Raw genomic sequence first — 17,127 nt, 5'->3', positions numbered from 1 at the left:
AGGTAGCTAGTGTCCACACTGATGCCTTGCAGCCGTATGAAGTGTAGGTGAGTCCCATGTAGCTTTCAAAGCTGGGACTCCAGTGCTTTTGACAACTTTCCTGTTAACCCCATTTAGCAATTGTGATCTCATTCACACTGCTGCTCACTTTCCAAGTGAAGGGTCTCTTATGTCACACATGTGAGGAAAAATGGGTGCCCAAGTGAATGTGGATTTTTGGTAAAGGATCTGGGATGGAAGCAGATTCTTGTTTTGCGTGGTAACCTCAAATGCTTTCCAGTGTTCTTATTAGGCTTTTTGTATGTTCAATAGATGACCGTTTCTTGACAACCTTGTCAAGTCAGAGCTCCACAAGCTCTACCCATCTCCAGCTTCCAACTCCTCCTGAAATTGTGTCGGAACAGCTGACAGGAGGCCCTTCCTTTGCTAGTACACTCTCTGAACCAGACACCACCAGCAGCTCAGAAGGTACAGTTCAAAGATGCGCTTATTTCCCACTTCCTTTGGTCATGTGACATGCTATGTAGTGGCTAGCAAATGAGATTACCAGTTACTAAATTAGTCTGACTGCCTCTCAAAATCATGATGTTGAGAAACAAACACTTTACATAGCAGTCTGTGTACTATAGCTCACAAAAGTACATTAAATACACATCTGCTTCTCTTAACCTTTCCTAATTGTTAACTCATGAAGCTGCAGCAGAACCTTTATTAGTTTGTTACGACATTTTAACAACGTAAAATCTCCCGTATATAGGGAAGACCATTGGTATCCTCCTTTCTCCATATGCTTTCTCCTCTGCTTCACTGACCCTTCCCTCTTTGAATGAAGAGTACATACATGCTCTTCAACATTTAGTTTTGGCCAGAAAGGCACTCCTCTTTCTCCTGAGGCTAAGAATTCTGGAGAACGCCTTACCCACGGTCAAGATCTGATCATTGACTGACTTCAGGCATGCTAATCTGTCGCAAGGGTGTAGTGCAGGGATCGGCAACCTATGGCACGCATGCCGTTTATGGCACGCGAGCCGATTTTCAGCAGCATGCAGGAGGGAGCTCAGCCCCACTCCTCTTCCCCCACACAGCTGCTGGAGAGCACTCTCTCCTCCCTGCAGCAGGTTAGACTGTGGTGGGAGGAAGTAGCACTGGGGTTGAGGTGCCTCAGTCTGGACCAGAGGTGCTTTTGCCGCAGCCATAGGGTCAAGGGCAGGCCCCGGACCAGGTGGCTGCAGCTCTGGGGTGGGCCCCAGACCAGGTGGCTGCAGCCGTTGATGCAAGAGGGCACAAAGCCAGGTACTGTCTCCCCTCCCCATCCTACACACACACCTCAGTCCCCTCACTCTGCCAAGACCGCACACCCCCAGCTTACTCTTGACACCTTTCCTTGTTCCTGCACCCTCCCTCCTGGCCAGACACCCCCACCCTGTTCCTGCACCCACCATTGCTGCTGCACCCTCTTTCCTGGTCCCACACTGCACCCTCCCTTGCTCCTGCTCTCTCCACCTGCTCAGACGCCCTACTCCCAGCCTGCTTTTGCACCCTACCTCCGTCCCAGACCCTGCACCTCATCCCTATCCTACTTGCTGGAAGCCCTGGCCTGCACGTTATACCCCTCATTTTTGTCCCTACCCCAGAGTCTAAGGAGGTCCATAAAATCCACTAAATCCAAATCCCCAGAAAAGTAAATCTGATCTGTGGGAAGCCTTGAACCTCAGTCTCCCCATCTCCCTTCTCTTCCCTTCATCCTGTGAGGCTAGGGCACCACAGGAGTGAGGTATCTCATTTGGAGTCTACATCAGTGAGGGTCGGGGGTTTTGGAGGTGTTTTTTTTCTCCTCACTTACGTGGTCCCCAACTGATTTTTCTGTGGGTCAGTGACCCTCCACTCAGAAAAGGTTTCCCTGACTTAAATAAAGAAAACATGGAAATATTTTGTTGGACTTTACAATTTACTTTATTTAAAATGAAGTTAGGGGGAGAGGTTGATACGTTGGAGGGCAGGGATAGGGTCTAGAGTGACCTAGACAGATTAGACGATTGGGCCAAAAGAAATCTGAAGAGGTTCAACAAGGACAAGTTGCAGAGTCCTGCACTTGGGATGGAAGAATCCCAAGATTGTTAAAGGCTGGGGACCAATTAGCTAAGTAGCAGTTCGGCAGAAAAGGACGTGAGGGTTACAGTGGATGAGCAGCTGGATATGAGTCAACAGTGCACCCTTTTAAGCCAAGAAGGCGAATGGCATATTAGGTTGCATTAGGAGGAGCACTGCCAGCAGATCCAGAGAAGTGATTGTTCCCCTTTATTCGGCTCTGGTGAGGGCACATCTGGAGTATTGTGTCCAGTTCCAGGCACCCCACTAAGGAAAGGATGCGGATTCATTGGAGAGGGTCCAGTGGAGGGCAACCAAAATGATTAATGACCTATGAAGAGAGACTGAGGGACTTGGGCTTATTTAGTGTGCAGCAGAGAAGAGTGAGGGGGGATTTGATAGCAGCCTTCAACTTCCTGAAGGAAGGTTCCAAAGAGGATGGAGAGAGGCTGTTCTCAGTGGTGACAGAGGGCAGAACAAGGAGCAATGGTCTCAAGTTGTAGTGGGAGAGGTCCAGGTTGGATATTAGGAAAAACTATTTCACTAGGAGGGTGATGAAGCACTGGAATGGGTTACCTAAGGAGACGGTGGAATCTCCATCCCTAGAGGTTTTTATATCTTGGCTTGACAAAGCCCTGGCTGGGTGGATTTAGTTGGGATTGGTCCTGCCTTGGGCAGGGGGCTGAACTGGATGACTCTTGAGGTCTCTTCCAGCCCTAGGATTCTATGAGTCTAAGTTTGATAAACTAACATGAGAAAGTTAAAACGCTTAAACCGTTTCATAATTTAAATTAAACGGTTCTCCCCAGCCTGCCCTTGCCTCCCCTCCCCCCTCCTAACCCTGCCCGGGCACACAGATCCGTGAATAAGTTAAATCTTGGTACGCCACTTCTGAAAGGTTGCTGTCCCCTGCACTAATAGGTAAGATCTTCATCTTTTTTATTAATGAAGTTGCTGTAAGTATGGCTATTATTTACTTCAAAAAGTATCACAGGCACTCAGACCCATATATAGAGGTGAATAAGTCATATCTCAGCACCTCTGAAAGGTTGCTGACAACTAGTATGAAGTTACAAGGCCCACCAGCTAATGTAACTGAACCAATATTGTTGTATTGCAAGCTGACATCCACCAAGCAGCTTTTCTGAAAAAATCTTGATCTGGGAAGATTTTAATACGTTCGCTACAAAAATGGGCAGAGTTACAGTGCAAACATTAATAAGCAGTACGGTAATCAGCTGCTCATGCAGCCGACTTTGCATATGTTCAGCAGCATGGCTCAGGATAGGACCCATAAAATGGAAATTAGACATTCTGGGTTCCACTTGTGGCTCTTGCCACAGGCCTGCTGTAACTTGAGGCAAAACCTTTAGGGCAAGGTTTTAAATTTAGGTGCTTAATATAATTATACTCTTTAGGAATCTGGTCCTTAACCTCACTGCCTCACCTTCTCAGTTTATAAAATGAGAGATACATTTTTCTCCCCCAAGATACTGCCCACTGGAAATTTAAGTAAAGTTTGACTGTTCTGGTATATGCTTCATTACCCCCAGTTAAGTCATACCCTCATTCCAGATGTATGTGATGGACACTTGTTGGGATCTACGGACAGCCAGGTGAAGGAGAAATCTACTATGAAAGCTATTTTGGCAAATTTGTTGCCTGGAAACAACTATAATCCTATTCCATTCCCCTTGTAAGTAATATATAATAATGCCAATGGGCATGAAAATTGTGTGTTAAACAACAAACTGATATCCTGGATTAACTACAGAAATGGAAAGGTGTGCAACTGCTTTCTGCTGGAGAGAGAAATTGATAGTCACAACTTGGGTTTCCCCACACACACATCCCTGGATTACTAGAATATTCATAATTGCTAATAATATATAACTTGCTTATAGCAACCCCTGTCTTCTCTATCCTGTTAATCTTTTTACTCTCTAGCTACCTTGTAATACCTAATGGAATTGTAAAATTAGCCTGTAGCTAATGTACCGCCTATAAATATCTGTGATGGGAAAAGCTAATACCTTTTCAAGTCCATGTGGAGCTTCCAGTTTGCAGAATCTGTTGTGGAGGGTGTATTTGATAGTCTGAACTTCACCAAAAACTTCACCTGTTGCTCCTGAAGCTGCTATTGTAAATTAATAATCTTTTTTCTCATTCTTATGCAGTGACCCAGATAAGCATTACCTAATGTATGAGCACGAGCGGGTACCCATTGCAGTCTGTGAAAAGGAGCCAAGCTCCATCATAGCTTTTGCACTCAGGTATTTAAACTGATTCACTGTTTGTTGGATTCATCCCAAATGTCTAAAGTCTTCAGTGCCCTTTCTGTTCAAGGAGCATGTAAATGCTTTACATCTGTTACATCTATAAATCCAAGACCCTCTTCTAGCCCCATATGAGTGTTCCTTGCAAAATTGAAGTGACAGCTCTTGTACATAGGGAAATGAGACTGTCTGCAGTGCTCTGAAAATCCTTTTAGATAAAATAACCGGAGTTTGGATCTAGTGGGCCTTGTGTGGGATTTGTTTTTAACTACAAGGTGGGTATCCTATCTCCAGGGAATTGCTCTCCTACTTGTTGCTGCCTCTGAATTAAAGCAAATGGATTGGTATTGTAGTAATTGTAACATACGCTAATCTTTCCCTTTTAGTTGCAAGGAATACAGAAATGCCTTAGATGAGCTATCCAAAGCATCTCTGAAGAGTAGTACTGAAGAAGGACTTCCACCAAATAGGTGACAAATAGGAACATTGGCAGTGTTTTAGGGAGAGCGTGTGGTCATGGTGGGGGAGGGAGAGCCAAAATCATAACTGGGGGGATCCATTAGTGTGCACTTACGGAGCTGCCAAGTGCTGCAGTTTCTAATAGCAACCAGTGTCCAGAGGGTATCACCCCTCCCCCGCCAGTTACAATATAGTCAGCTGTCTCATAGCAATAACTGAGGTCCCATTTTCTCATCTAAAATTGAGGATAATATAGTGCCCTATGAACAATTAATGTATCTAGGTCACAGAAAATATAGTCTGGTCATAAATAATTCCGAATGTCTTTCCCTTTCAGTATGTCAGACAACAACCCAAAGAACAGCAGCCCAGTCCGATTGCCTGAGACTAATGTGGGACCGGCAAACCGCACAGCTGAAGCAGAACTGCGTAAGATTGTTTTAGAGAAATTGTACCCACATCATAGACAAGCATTGATTTAATCACTGTTAGCTCAAATAAGCTTATGTGTAGTCTTTGATGGCAACTAACTTAAAAATAGGAAAATATAACTTGGAAACCAAATCCAATTTGTTATAACTCAGGGGAGGTACATTCATTTTTTGCATTCCTGATATTGGCTTGAAAATTAGTCCCTCACTGGGGGTGTTCTCTTGGTACTCAGCTCTTCTAAAAACAGAGATGCCCTCAGTTCTTTTTTTGTGTAGCAGACTTAAGTATTCTGCTGTGAGCTTTTGTACCCTGGACTCCTGTTATGTTCCCATCTTTGATTCTAGTACTGTCTTGTGCTCTTGGTTAATTTTTTTAAGGATAGTGGTTAGAATATTTTGAAACTGGGAGAAGAGGGGAGGTTGTAAAATGCCATTTGTATTTCCCAGTTGAAAAGTTTCCAAGTCACCAATGATTGTAACAGTCCAAACGGCTCTTGTGGTCTTGGTTATATATCAAATCTTGAGCATGGGGACATGGTGTGTAGGTTAGGCTTTCTTCGGCTTCAAGTTGTCTTTGCCTTTTTTAAAGTATTGGTAGAGTCCTGCAAATCCACATCTGTGAATATGAATGCACATGTCTGCAGCTCGTTGCAGATACAAATGTTGTATCCACTCAGGGCACTTTGCCTCTGAAATGTAACAATTAAGCAGTCAAGTCAGTTGGTATGTGCAATTCCTCAAATGACTTCTGAAGCATTCTGCATTAGCATTCTGTAAAACTAACTAGATACTTTAAATTAGTTGGAAGATAGGTTACTGTTGAATGGGGGTTTCCCCTCCTGCTGGAAAGATAGCTTGAGAGTATTTCTACGATAACCATTTCTGGGTTGCAGTGACTGTAGAAACTGTTTCCACTCTTTCCTCTGCTCACTCACTTTAGCAAAAAAGGCTTCTGGTGTTCTATCCTTCTTCCGTGGCACGGGAGGGAAGAGCCCTGATCTGTCTGCCCAGAAGAAAGAGACTTTGCGTGGTGCAGATAGTGCCTATTACCAAGTTGGACAAATGGGCAAGGAAGGTCCAGAGGGGCAAGGAGCAGATACTCAAGGTATGCGCTCTTCTTAGTTATGCGTTAGGACCGTCACATCTCCCAGGACCTAGTCTGTCTGTCTAAACCAAGCAAAACTCCAACCCATTCCAGGGGAAGTAAGTGTTAGATCTCTAAACCCCATGAAAACTCAGTGAGCTCCACTTGCGAGGCCCAGCATCCCTCTGTACTAGACAAGTGAACTTTGTGAAGGCTTCAGGGCTGTAGCACCAAGAGCTGTACCGAAGGGAGTTTAATGAACAATGCATTTCTGTCAGTATCTACTAACAATGTGCTTTCAGGATTCTTTTAGTAACCATCAGTTTTTTATAGCACACTAAGGTGGAATCTCATCTCTGTAGCCCAATTTGAAGCCCAATATGACCTTGTTCAACAGTGAGACTGAGGTTAATTCAGTTAGCAAAATAAATGATTTGTGTATGATTGTGAATCTTAACTTGTTCAGGCAGTATCTAATTATCTTGGCAAGTGGTGCTCTAGAACTACTGTTGCTAATAAAAATAAATGTTTTGGCAAACCCCAAACTTCCTTTAATGTGACTTCTATGCAGCACTAAGCATACCTTGTTATAAAATGTGGCTTTTGGTGCTAAATGTACATGCCTTGGTTAATGTTTCTCTTGCCTTTTTCAGATGAAGCAGATGGAGGAGATGCACAAAAGAAACAGTTAGCAAATCCCCATGTGGAACTTCGTGAGTAGGAGATAATTTGGAGCTCTTAATTGAGAATTTCCTGGTGGCATACTGCCCTCTTCACAAAACAGAGCATTTCCCTAATGAAACTGGGAGCTGATGAGTTGACAGTTCATCTTGAGCAGGAAAATGACTGTTTGCAGTGCAATGTCAATCTTACTAACAAATTCAAGTGTCCTTCAAGCAATAGTAGTGTTGTTAATTGCAAAAAGAGCCCTACAAGAGCTTTATTACCTTCATATGTAGTTCTGAAGCAAGCATTGGCATGTAACACGGGCTAACTTTGGGGGGGTGTTAACATAAAAACAAAACCCATCCTTTTCCCTTTTAATTGCTACCTAGCCAGCTTTCTAAACACTTAACCCAGGGATAGGCAAAATCCAGCCTGCCACCATCCTTCAGCCCAGAGGAAGCCTGTCCAAGGTTTCCTGCCTGTTGTGTGCCTGCACACTGTTTAAATGCCATGCACCCCAGGGAAAGGGAGCTTCACACACTGCCCCCACCCCAGCACAACCTCTCCAACACCCTTTGGCCAGAAACTGGCCAATGGGAGCTGCCTGAACTGTGCTTGAAATGCAGACATTGCATGGAAGATACCCCTTGAAGTGCCAGACTGTGCATACACAATGCCCCCCACAGCTGGCCACTTTGAGCTGCCTGCGGGGGCATGGCAGGCAGGGAGCCTGCCCCTGGATCCCACTGGACTGCTGGCTGGGAGCTATCTAAGGTGCGTACCTCTCGGCCAGGGCCTGCATCTGGCACCTCACTCCCTCCCTTTGTTCCTCCACCCAACCTCCTCTCACTCCTGCACACGTGCCCCAGGTCACAACCCAAACCCTCTGCATCCATACTCTCTCTAGGTCCTTGTAGTCCAATTCCTATCCCAGGTCACAACCCCCTCAGACTCTGTACCTCCTTCTATACCTCTACTCCAGGTCAGAATCCTCCTCTGCACCCACAACCTCGTTCATGCAGTCTCCATCCAGGATCCTGCACCACCTCCATTAACATCATGGAAGAGTGCAGCCTTTAACCACTTTCCAAATTCTTGGAGTGGTTTCTCCCCCCCCCCCCTCCAAAAAAAATATTGCCCACCCCTGAGTTAAACACAACTGAAAAATATTACTGACTACAATCTCTCTTGGGAAAACCAGCTTTGCACTTCATAGGGTCATTGAGTCCAACCCTCTGCTAAAAGCAGGACTAATCCCAACTAAATCATTCCAGCTAGGGCTTTGTCAAGCCAGGACTTAAAAACCTTCTAGCTTCCTAATTAATGAAGGACCTTCTCCCTCCACATCTCTCTTCAGAGTTTTCAGATGCTAATGCCAAGTTCTACTGCCGAATTTATTATGCTGGAGAGTTTCATAAGATGCGTGATGTGATCCTCAGGAGCAACGAGGAGGACTTCATCCACTCCCTGTCTCACTCACTGCCATGGCAGGCCCGTGGAGGCAAGTCAGGAGCTGCATTCTATGTGACAGAAGGTAAAACTGGATTATTTATGAAAGGGGAAGAAATAAATAAAATCTTAATAGTTTCTCGTGGAAGGGGTGTTTTCTGAATCATTAGGTGCAGCAAGAGGGGATTGGAGAACTCAGTTGCAAATCTCAAAACACAACTGGATGACAGACTTTCATAAAGTGCACACAGAAAATGCCATCAGTGTCCACTTTTCAGCAGTTCTGACAATAGCTGGTCAAGGAGATTATGTTCTTATGAAATATAAAACTTTAAGAGATGTCAGTTTTTAATATAATTGAAAGAAAACCTGTAATCACTTTTCTGGCTGTCACTGTTAAGGCAAATCACTGTTAAGACTTTTTTTTTTAAATTCTATCCTGAGAGCCAAGATCTTGAACTGTCCCAACAGACACAATTTGCTGCTGTCAAGGTTTAAAAAGAAAACTTCAGTTAAGTGACACAAAGGAAGACAAAGTCTTGAAGGATGTATAGTCTCTCTATATGTAGAAGGCATTCAACCTCACATGTTGTTTCCTTATAATTGGAATTACTGAGCCTTTCTCTGTTGAAACAGATGACAGATTCATTTTGAAGCAGATGCCTCGTCTGGAGGTCCAGTCCTTCCTTGACTTTGCCCCACATTACTTCATTTACATCACTAATGCTGTTCAGCAGAAGGTAGGAGCCTTGTATAAGCTAGTTTTTGGAATATGTCATTTTATTTAAGTGATTAATTATTTTCAGGCTACTAGCAATGAAAATGAGGGGCTCTGATGGATATAACAGGGAGGATTGGTTGTGTATATGGGCAGTCTTATAGGAAAAGTTTTTTTTTTTAATTTAAAGAGCAAAAATTTCACCAGGATTTCTAAATCATTGAGGTGAAAAATTAAATTCCTGATGCACAAAGTTGTGATGCTTACTACAATAGCTGTTGGAATGTTACCACTTTGTTCTCTTGATCAGAAACCAACAGCACTGGCCAAAATTCTTGGAGTGTATCGGATTGGATACAAGAACTCTCAGAACAATACTGAAAAGAAGCTGGATCTTCTTGTCATGGAAAACCTTTTCTATGGCAGAAAAATGTCTCAGGTAAGGAATAACTATGATGCATCTTCTGGAGTGCTTTTCCTTGCAGAAAGGTACAGCAGACCTGCTACTTACATTACTGGAGCATTGTACCCCTGAAAATGTTGACTTGCATAACGTATCAGCTTTGAATGTCTTCTATAGCCGTGATTAAGATTGCAGTCTTTTTCCATTAGACAGCCTATATTTGTCCTTGAAGTGTTGGATGTCAGTGGTGACCAGTAAGGTTTGCATGGACAGCTCAATTTTTTGAATGTTAAAAGAACATGAGCCTAAATCACATACAACTTGAAATTTGATGTAGAAGAACGTCAGAAAAGATTTATTGTTAACCCACTATCTTGATCGTTTGCCTAAATTTGGAGACTTTAATTTGAAGAAATTAGATGGCGGTTTAAGCATGTTGTAGTGCTTGCTGTGTCTGTAATGGCTTAAAGGTATATGTGACTTGCTGCCCCTGAGAGCATAAAGGACCTTGTATATTTGAGCTTAACTTCTGTGAGGGGGTTCACTCACCACCGTAGCGGGGGTCTGCCATCTGCCTCCGGAATCAGCTCCTCCTGCTGGCAGAGTACCTTCCCTCTGGTGGGGTTTTCCCTCTCTCCTCCAGGCGGCATCATCCTCTTCACCCCACTGCCCTCCGGCAATGCCCAAGTCAGACTGAGCCCCCCTTCCAGGGGTAGTTGTTTCTCCACCAGGCCGTTATACAGGCCCTGCAGTCTGGGGGTCTGTTTGGCTAGTGCTCCCCTAGCCCTGCCTTGCCTCCCCAGCCCTGCTCTAGCTCCAGGGAGCCTCCTGCTTCCCCAGCAGCCAGGCCCTCCCCCAGAGCAGCCGCCCATGTTCTTATATAGCTCCCTGCTGGGCCCTAATCCACTAATGCAACCTCAGCTGGGGCTAACCTGTCAGGCCCTGCTCCAGGCTGGGGTTTGCCCTTAAAGGGCCAGTGCAGGGCAAGTGCCCTGTCACAGACCCTCCCCCTTAAGTATCTCTCCCGGGAGGGCCTTTAGCCGCCGGTTGCAACTGCACTGTCAGTCTTTATAGGGGTTCTCCGAGCCGGAGGGGGACCTGGGCCCTCCCACTCTCCAGGTCCCAGCCCAGGACCCTAAGGGTAGGCATCCTAGATGCGCTGCCCGACCGGGGGGGCCATGACTGCAACTCACCGGTCCCCGGGCCTGTCCTGGACTGCTTCCTCCATCTCGGTTAGTCTTTGTCCATCTTCCCCCGGGGCGGGGAAGGGAGAAGGGAGAGCTCACCTCTCCTAGCCGGGCTGCTACACTCCCCTGTCGGTGCCTCCACTGCTCCGTCTGTCCTGGTCCCAGTCTCGGCCATCTCTGGCCATGTTCAGTCCTCCACGCCCCCGCCTCCAGCGGGGGCTCTCTTTTAAAGCTGGCGCCTCTTCCCGGGGACGCCAGCGCCCTGGTTGTACACTTGCTCCTGGCGGTCTTGAGCCTGCTGCAGATTTCTTTCCGCGAACTCACCGAGCCTCTTCAGCCTCTCTTAACTTTAGGACATAGTTTACGGTCCCCTGGACTCTGGACTCCTGCTCTTCCCAGGCTTTCTTGACCAGGTCTAAGATGCCTCGTGGCTGTCATCCGTACAGCAGTTCGAACGGCGAAAACCCGGTCGAAGCGTGCGACACCTCTCTGATGGCGAATAACAGGGCCGGCAGGGCTTTATCCCAGTCGCGGGGTTCCTCATCTAGAAATCATTTTAGCATTTCTTTCAGGGTCCGGTTAAATCTCTCTACCACCCCATCCATCTGGGGGTGGTAGACCGAAGTCCGCAAAATTTTTACTCATAGTAACCTGCACAACTCTTGGATCAAGCGGGATGTCATGTTAGTCCCTTGATCCGTTAGGATCTCTTTGGGAATTCCCACCCGGGCGAATATTTTGATTAGTTCCCCTGCTATCGTGGCTGCGGTGGTGTTCCTTAGTGGCACAGCCTCTGGGTAACGGGTTGCATAGTCCACCAGGACCATGATATATTGGAACCCGGTCGAGAATTTTTCCACTGGTCCTACCAGGTTCAGGCCCACCCTATCGAAGGGGACGCCTACTACTGGGAGGGGCACCAGTGGGGCCTTGGGGCATAGCTGTAGGCGCATGCGCTGGCAGGTGGGGCATGAATCACAGAACATCTGCATATCCCCGGCCAGAAAAACCGTTGCATGATTCGCTGTAGAGTCTTTTCCTGGCCGAGATGCCCGGACCAGGGGTTCGCATGGGCCAGCTCCAGTACCTTATTCTGGTAGCGGTGTGGTACTAGCAACTGCCAGACCACCCCCAACACCTCGGTTTCTCGGGCTACGCAATACAGGCGATCCCCCCGTACTTTAAAGTATGTCTCTTGTTGATTCGGCACACCGCCTTCCTCCCCTCCTCGGGCTTGCTCCCAGGCTCGTACCAGTGTGGGGTCATTTCTTTGTTCGTCAAGGAAGTCATGCTCAGTGACCCAGTCGGGCTCAGTTTCTGTTGCCTCCAGCCCCTCTCTCTGCGGGTCCGGGTCTGGTTGGTTCCATGCCTGTAAAATCCGGCGAAAGCCCGGCCAATCCCGTCCCAGGACCACTGGGTAGGCGAGCTGGGGAGCCAGCGCTACCTGGCAGATGCCTTCTTCTCCCTCACTCTGCAGCCGTACCCAAGCCGTGGTGTAGGGCCGTACATCCCCATGGATACACCTCACCCACATTGTGGTCCCGGCGGGCTCGGGGTTCGGGACCAACTCCTCACGGACCATTGTCTGCCCGCAACCCGAGTCTACCAACGCCTGAACTGGGACTCCCTCCACCAGTACTTGGGTGGTTACTGTAGCTCCTCGAGTGGAGTGAGGGGACACCCCCAAGGGTACCCCTTGCCCAAAGGAGTAGTCCATGAAGTGCCCCTCCTGTCCACACTCGTAGCAGCGGTTATGGGCGGACCTCCCTTCGGCCACTCCCTCTCCGACTGTCTCCTCCCGGATCCCTCCTATTCCGTGGTTCCCGGGAAGGCCTTCCTTTTCGGCCTCTGGTGGCCTCCTCGTCCATCCTCGCCCCTGGCCCCCGCGGGCCTCGGTTCCTTTGCTCCCCTTTCTGGCTTCCCTCTGCCCCTTAAGGGTCGCTCCACTCAGGCCTCTCTATCACGTCTCATCGGTCCTCCCGGGGGCTTGGCTGCCATATAATTTTCCATTACAGTGACCGCATCAGCCAGCGTTTGGGGGCAATGTTGGCGTACCCATTGCTGGGCCCCTGGGGGGAGGATTTGCAGGAACTGTTCCAGGACCACAACATCCGCTATCTGGGGGCTATCCCATTTGTCTGGTTCCAGCCATTGCCAGGCCAGTTCCCTTAGTTTCTGGGCCACGGCTCTCGGTCGCGCCCCATGAGAATATCGTTCACTCCGGAACCTCTGCCGATAGGTTTCTGGAGTCACTCCTATCTGGTCTAGTATCGCTTCTTTGGCTTTATAATATTTTAGGGCGTCCTGGGCTGTCAAGCTCCTATACGCGAGCTGCGCAGGCCCTGTAAGATAAGGGGCCAAGAGGGTGGCCCAATATTCCTCTGGCCAGCGTGCAGCTTGCGCTACCCTCTCGACAGTGACCAGGTACGCTTCTGGGTCATCCAGGGGCCCCGGTCCCTTGCTTCCATCCCCCAGCGGTCCAACACTCGTCCCTCGCCCTATCCCGTGATGCACCCATCTTTCTTGCTGCTGGGTTATCTCCCTAACCAGCTGTCTTTGCTGTTCCTGGCTTTCCGCAGCCAGCTGCTGCTACAACTGAATTTGGTGGTGGTGCTGCTGTTTTTGTTGCTCCGTGAGCCAGTCAAATATCTAGGCGGGGTCCATGGTCCTGGCTCTCCTCCCCTTCACACCAAGGAGGCGCCCTCCGCCCTGTCATGATTATGAGGGTTAGCCAGCAGCCTGGGGATTAAGGGGTTAACTACACCTAGCCAGGTGGAGTGACCAATAAGAATGTAGGTGGGACTTTTCAAACTGGGACAAAGGAATTTGGGTTTTTTTCTCTTCTCCCTTTGGTCTCTCTGGGAGAGTTCTCTGCAGCTACAGAGAGGGACAAGCATGTCTCTCTCTCTCTCCAAGACACCATTCTTCATTTTCTGTAAGTAGGGTAAAGTTTAGGCAGTTTCGTTAGGTTTTATTGTTTTAAGGATTGGGTATGGGATCTGAGATCTGGCACTGTTTAAAAGATGTTTTGGCTTTTCTTTGTAACTAAGTTCTAGGCCCATGGAGTTTCTCCATGAGTATATTTTGTTACCTTCCTCTCCAGTCATTATACTTGCAACCAGAATATTGTTGTAATAATAAAAGTTCTTTCTTTTCTTTTATTAACCTGGCAGTGGTTAATGGTGTGCCCTGATTTTTGTCTTAGGGGGAAGATTTCCCAAATGATCTTTCCCCTGGTTTCTTTAGCAACATTTGGGTGGTGGCAGCGGAAGTTTTATTCCCAAGATCTAGGTTTTTAAGATCTTGGGGGAAGTTTTATACCAAAGCCTGGTAGATAAGGCTTTGGGGTACACTTGCTGGCCCCCACTTCTGCATTTATCATGCCAGAGTGGGGAAGGAGCCATGACACGCCCCTCTTGGGGTTTACCGCCGTTTTGTGCGGGTTTTTTTGCACACACCCCTTTTTGTCTAGGGGTTCAGGGCTCTACCCATGTTTTCCACCATCTGTGAGGGGGTTCACTCACCACCGTAGCGGGGTTCTGCCGTCTGCCTCCGGAATCAGCTCCTTCTGCTGGCAGAGTACCTTCCCTCTGGTGGGGTTTCCCCTCTCTCTTCCAGGTCGCGTCGTCCTCTTCACCCCACTGCCCTCCGGCAGTGCCCAAGTCAGTCTCTGAGCTCCCCTTCTGGGGGTAGTTGTTTCTCCACCAGGCTGTTATACAGGCCCTGCAGTCTGGGGGTCTGTGGGGCTAGCGCTGCCCTAGCCCTGCCTTGCCTCCCCAGCCCTGCTCTAGCTCCAGGGAGCCTCCTGCTTCCCCAGCAGCCAGGCCCTCACTAACCTCCCCCAGAGCAGCCGCCCATGCTCTTATATATCTCCTAGCTGGGCCCTAATCCACTAATGCAGCCTCAGCTGGGCCTAACCTGTCAGGCCCTGCTCCAGGCTGGGGTTTGCCCTTAAAGGGCCAGTGCAGGGCAAACGCCCTGTCACAACTTCTTGCTACACTGGTGGAGTACAGCTCTTAGGAAGTTGACAGGACCAGTTTTCTAAGCCTTTTCAACAGGCTTATATGGCCTTTAGTGTTGTGTTTTGCAGCAAACAATACTGGATATAACTTTAACATTGATCCTTTTGCCTTCTCAACCACAGCACAATCTGTTTCATGTAAGAATCTCCCTTTCAGGAATGTTTTCTCCTCCCTATTGTCACTAAGTGGCAGAATTAGCTTTCTTTTATATACCATTTTAAAAGAAAATATCACATCAGGTCATCTTTAAAGTCTAAATCATAATACAGTAAAAGCTGTAAGTAGTGTACTGACATCTTCATCAAGGTCCATTGATTCATTGCCACCCAATCCCATATATCCAGCTTGGGAGTAATTGATTTAACTGAGATATTTGACGTTTCATGGTCTCCTAGTAAAATGGTTCATAGATTTGATACGCCGATATCTCTAACAGAGTAGAAGGGTGAGTAAAACAGACTTTATTCTAGTGAAACAAAATGCTTTTTCCCCTGCTAGGTGTTTGACCTGAAGGGCTCTCTGCGGAACAGAAATGTGAAAACAGACACTGGGAAGGAAAGCTGCGATATTGTTCTGCTCGATGAAAATCTCTTGAAGATGGTCCGGGACAACCCTTTGTATATCCGCTCCCACTGCAAGGCTGTGCTGAGGGCTTCCATCCACAGCGATTCCCACTTTCTTTCCAGCCACCTCATCATTGACTATTCCCTGCTGGTTGGCCGCGATGATACTAGCAATGAGCTAGTGGTTGGGATCATTGGTATGTAAGTTTTGCTCTTGTTCTTTCCTAGTACTTACCAGTAACTTCATGGACTTTGTCTCTTAACACCATAGTACCATATCTGTTTTTTATTTGTCACACCTTCTGTCTCTTCCTTTGAAACAAGCTATGTCAGGGATGGTGTAAACTGGTTCGACCCTCAGCGTCCACTATGAGCTAATTGTGGTACAGAGAGACCAGCCTAAGCAGTCACCACTAAGGCCGGTGGCCCTTTTATTACGCACATTCGCGTGACACCCGAGCCGGGTCGGCCTGCTGGCAGAGTAGGGGGGTTCGGGCCCGCCCCCTCTCCGAACCCCGGCCCAGGGCCCTAAAGGCAGGGACCCGTGGTCCCTCCCTCGCGGATGGGGGAACGCCCCAAAACACACCCGCTCACGGGCTCCACGACCCCGCCCTGGGCCGCTTCCTACTCCACCAGGCCTCCCGGCCCGTCTCCCTTGACCCCGCTGGCCTCACCTCTCCTTCCTTCTCCCCTCCTCCAGCTCGGTCCGCCGCGCTCCCCTGCACCGTGCCGGCCCCGGGTTTAAATCCCCCGCCGGCTCCATTCCCCCTCCACGTCACTTCCCCTGCGACGCCTCCCAGCCACCCTTCCCCCGTGACATCATCCCCCTGCGCCTCGCCAGCCCCTCCCTCTCGGGCCCTGCCAGCCGGCGCCAGCTGCCTCCCTACGCCCCCTGCACCGGCTGCCGGCGTACTACTGCAGCCCGCCGCGGCGGGCTGGGCTGCGTTCCCCGCCCGCCGGTGTGGCCGCCCGGCGCCTCCCGGCGCGTTCTCAGTGCGGGGCGCGAGTGCCCCGTCGCGCCGCCCGGCGCCTCCCGGCGCGCTCTCAGTGCGGGGCGCGAGTGCCCCGTCACACCACTCCCCCCTCGTTTCGTTACTTATACTCTCCCCCTCCCCTGCGGCTCCCTCCGACCTTCTCGATAGGCAGTCCGCGTTCTGGTGGGCACTCCCCGGTCGATGCACGATTTCGAACTTGTATGGCTGCAGACTTAGGTACCACCGGAGTATTCTTGGGTTGGTATCCTTCATGGTATTGAGCCATTTCAGAGGGGCGTGGTCCGTTACCAGGGTAAAGCAGGCCCCTGCAAGAAAGTATCGTAGAGCATCTACCGCCCACTTAATGGCTAGTGCCTCTTTCTCAATAGTGGCGTATCCCTTCTCTCTGTCAAACAGTTTCCGGCTTAGATACAGTACCGGGTGCTCGGCCCCCCCCATCTCCTGCGTTAATACCGCCCCTAACCCAGTTTCCGATGCGTCCGTTTGGAGGATAAAGGGTTTTGAAAAGTCCGGCTGGGCGAGCACCGGCGCCTGAGTCAGTCTCTCTTTTAGAGCCTGAAAGGCCTTCTGACACTGCTCCGTCCACTGGACTCTCTGGGGCTTCCCTTTGCGGGTCAAGTCCGTTAGCGGGGTGGCTAACGATGCAAAGTGGGCCACGAATCGGCGATAGTACCCTGCCAATCCCAGAAACTGTCTTACTTGTCTTTTTGTGGTGGGGGTAGGGTAGTCCCGTACCGCTTGGATTTTATCCACCAGGGGTCTCACCGTCCCCCGCCCTACCGTGTA

General features: G+C 48.9%; 1 protein-coding gene across 15 annotated transcripts in view; it reads left to right on the top strand.

The window, feature by feature from the left end:
- The window catches only part of PIKFYVE (phosphoinositide kinase, FYVE-type zinc finger containing), a 194,361-nt gene that overhangs the window by 157,180 nt on the left and 20,054 nt on the right, over positions 1-17,127 (top strand). For 13 of the 15 annotated variants that reach the window (XM_075933821.1, XM_075933817.1, XM_075933820.1 and 10 more), the window contains 11 exons: positions 313-468; positions 3,664-3,784; positions 4,266-4,361; positions 4,751-4,834; positions 5,161-5,252; positions 6,195-6,359; positions 6,992-7,051; positions 8,362-8,538; positions 9,090-9,193; positions 9,482-9,610; positions 15,282-15,543. In XM_075933821.1, the coding sequence (XP_075789936.1) occupies positions 313-468; positions 3,664-3,784; positions 4,266-4,361; positions 4,751-4,834; positions 5,161-5,252; positions 6,195-6,359; positions 6,992-7,051; positions 8,362-8,538; positions 9,090-9,193; positions 9,482-9,610; positions 15,282-15,543 (1,446 nt within the window). Of the gene's footprint in view, positions 1-312; positions 469-3,663; positions 3,785-4,265; positions 4,362-4,750; positions 4,835-5,160; positions 5,253-6,194; positions 6,360-6,991; positions 7,052-8,361; positions 8,539-9,089; positions 9,194-9,481; positions 9,611-15,281; positions 15,548-17,127 lie in introns of all 15 variants that reach the window. The other 2 variants (XM_075933815.1, XM_075933813.1) reach the window with 2 other exon arrangements.

The sequence above is a fragment of the Pelodiscus sinensis genome, chromosome 7 (genome assembly GCF_049634645.1).
Source record: "Pelodiscus sinensis isolate JC-2024 chromosome 7, ASM4963464v1, whole genome shotgun sequence".
Classification (NCBI taxonomy): Eukaryota; Metazoa; Chordata; order Testudines; family Trionychidae; genus Pelodiscus; species Pelodiscus sinensis.
Note: the sequence above shows the minus strand (reverse complement) of the source record. Positions and strands in the feature narration are given on the sequence as shown.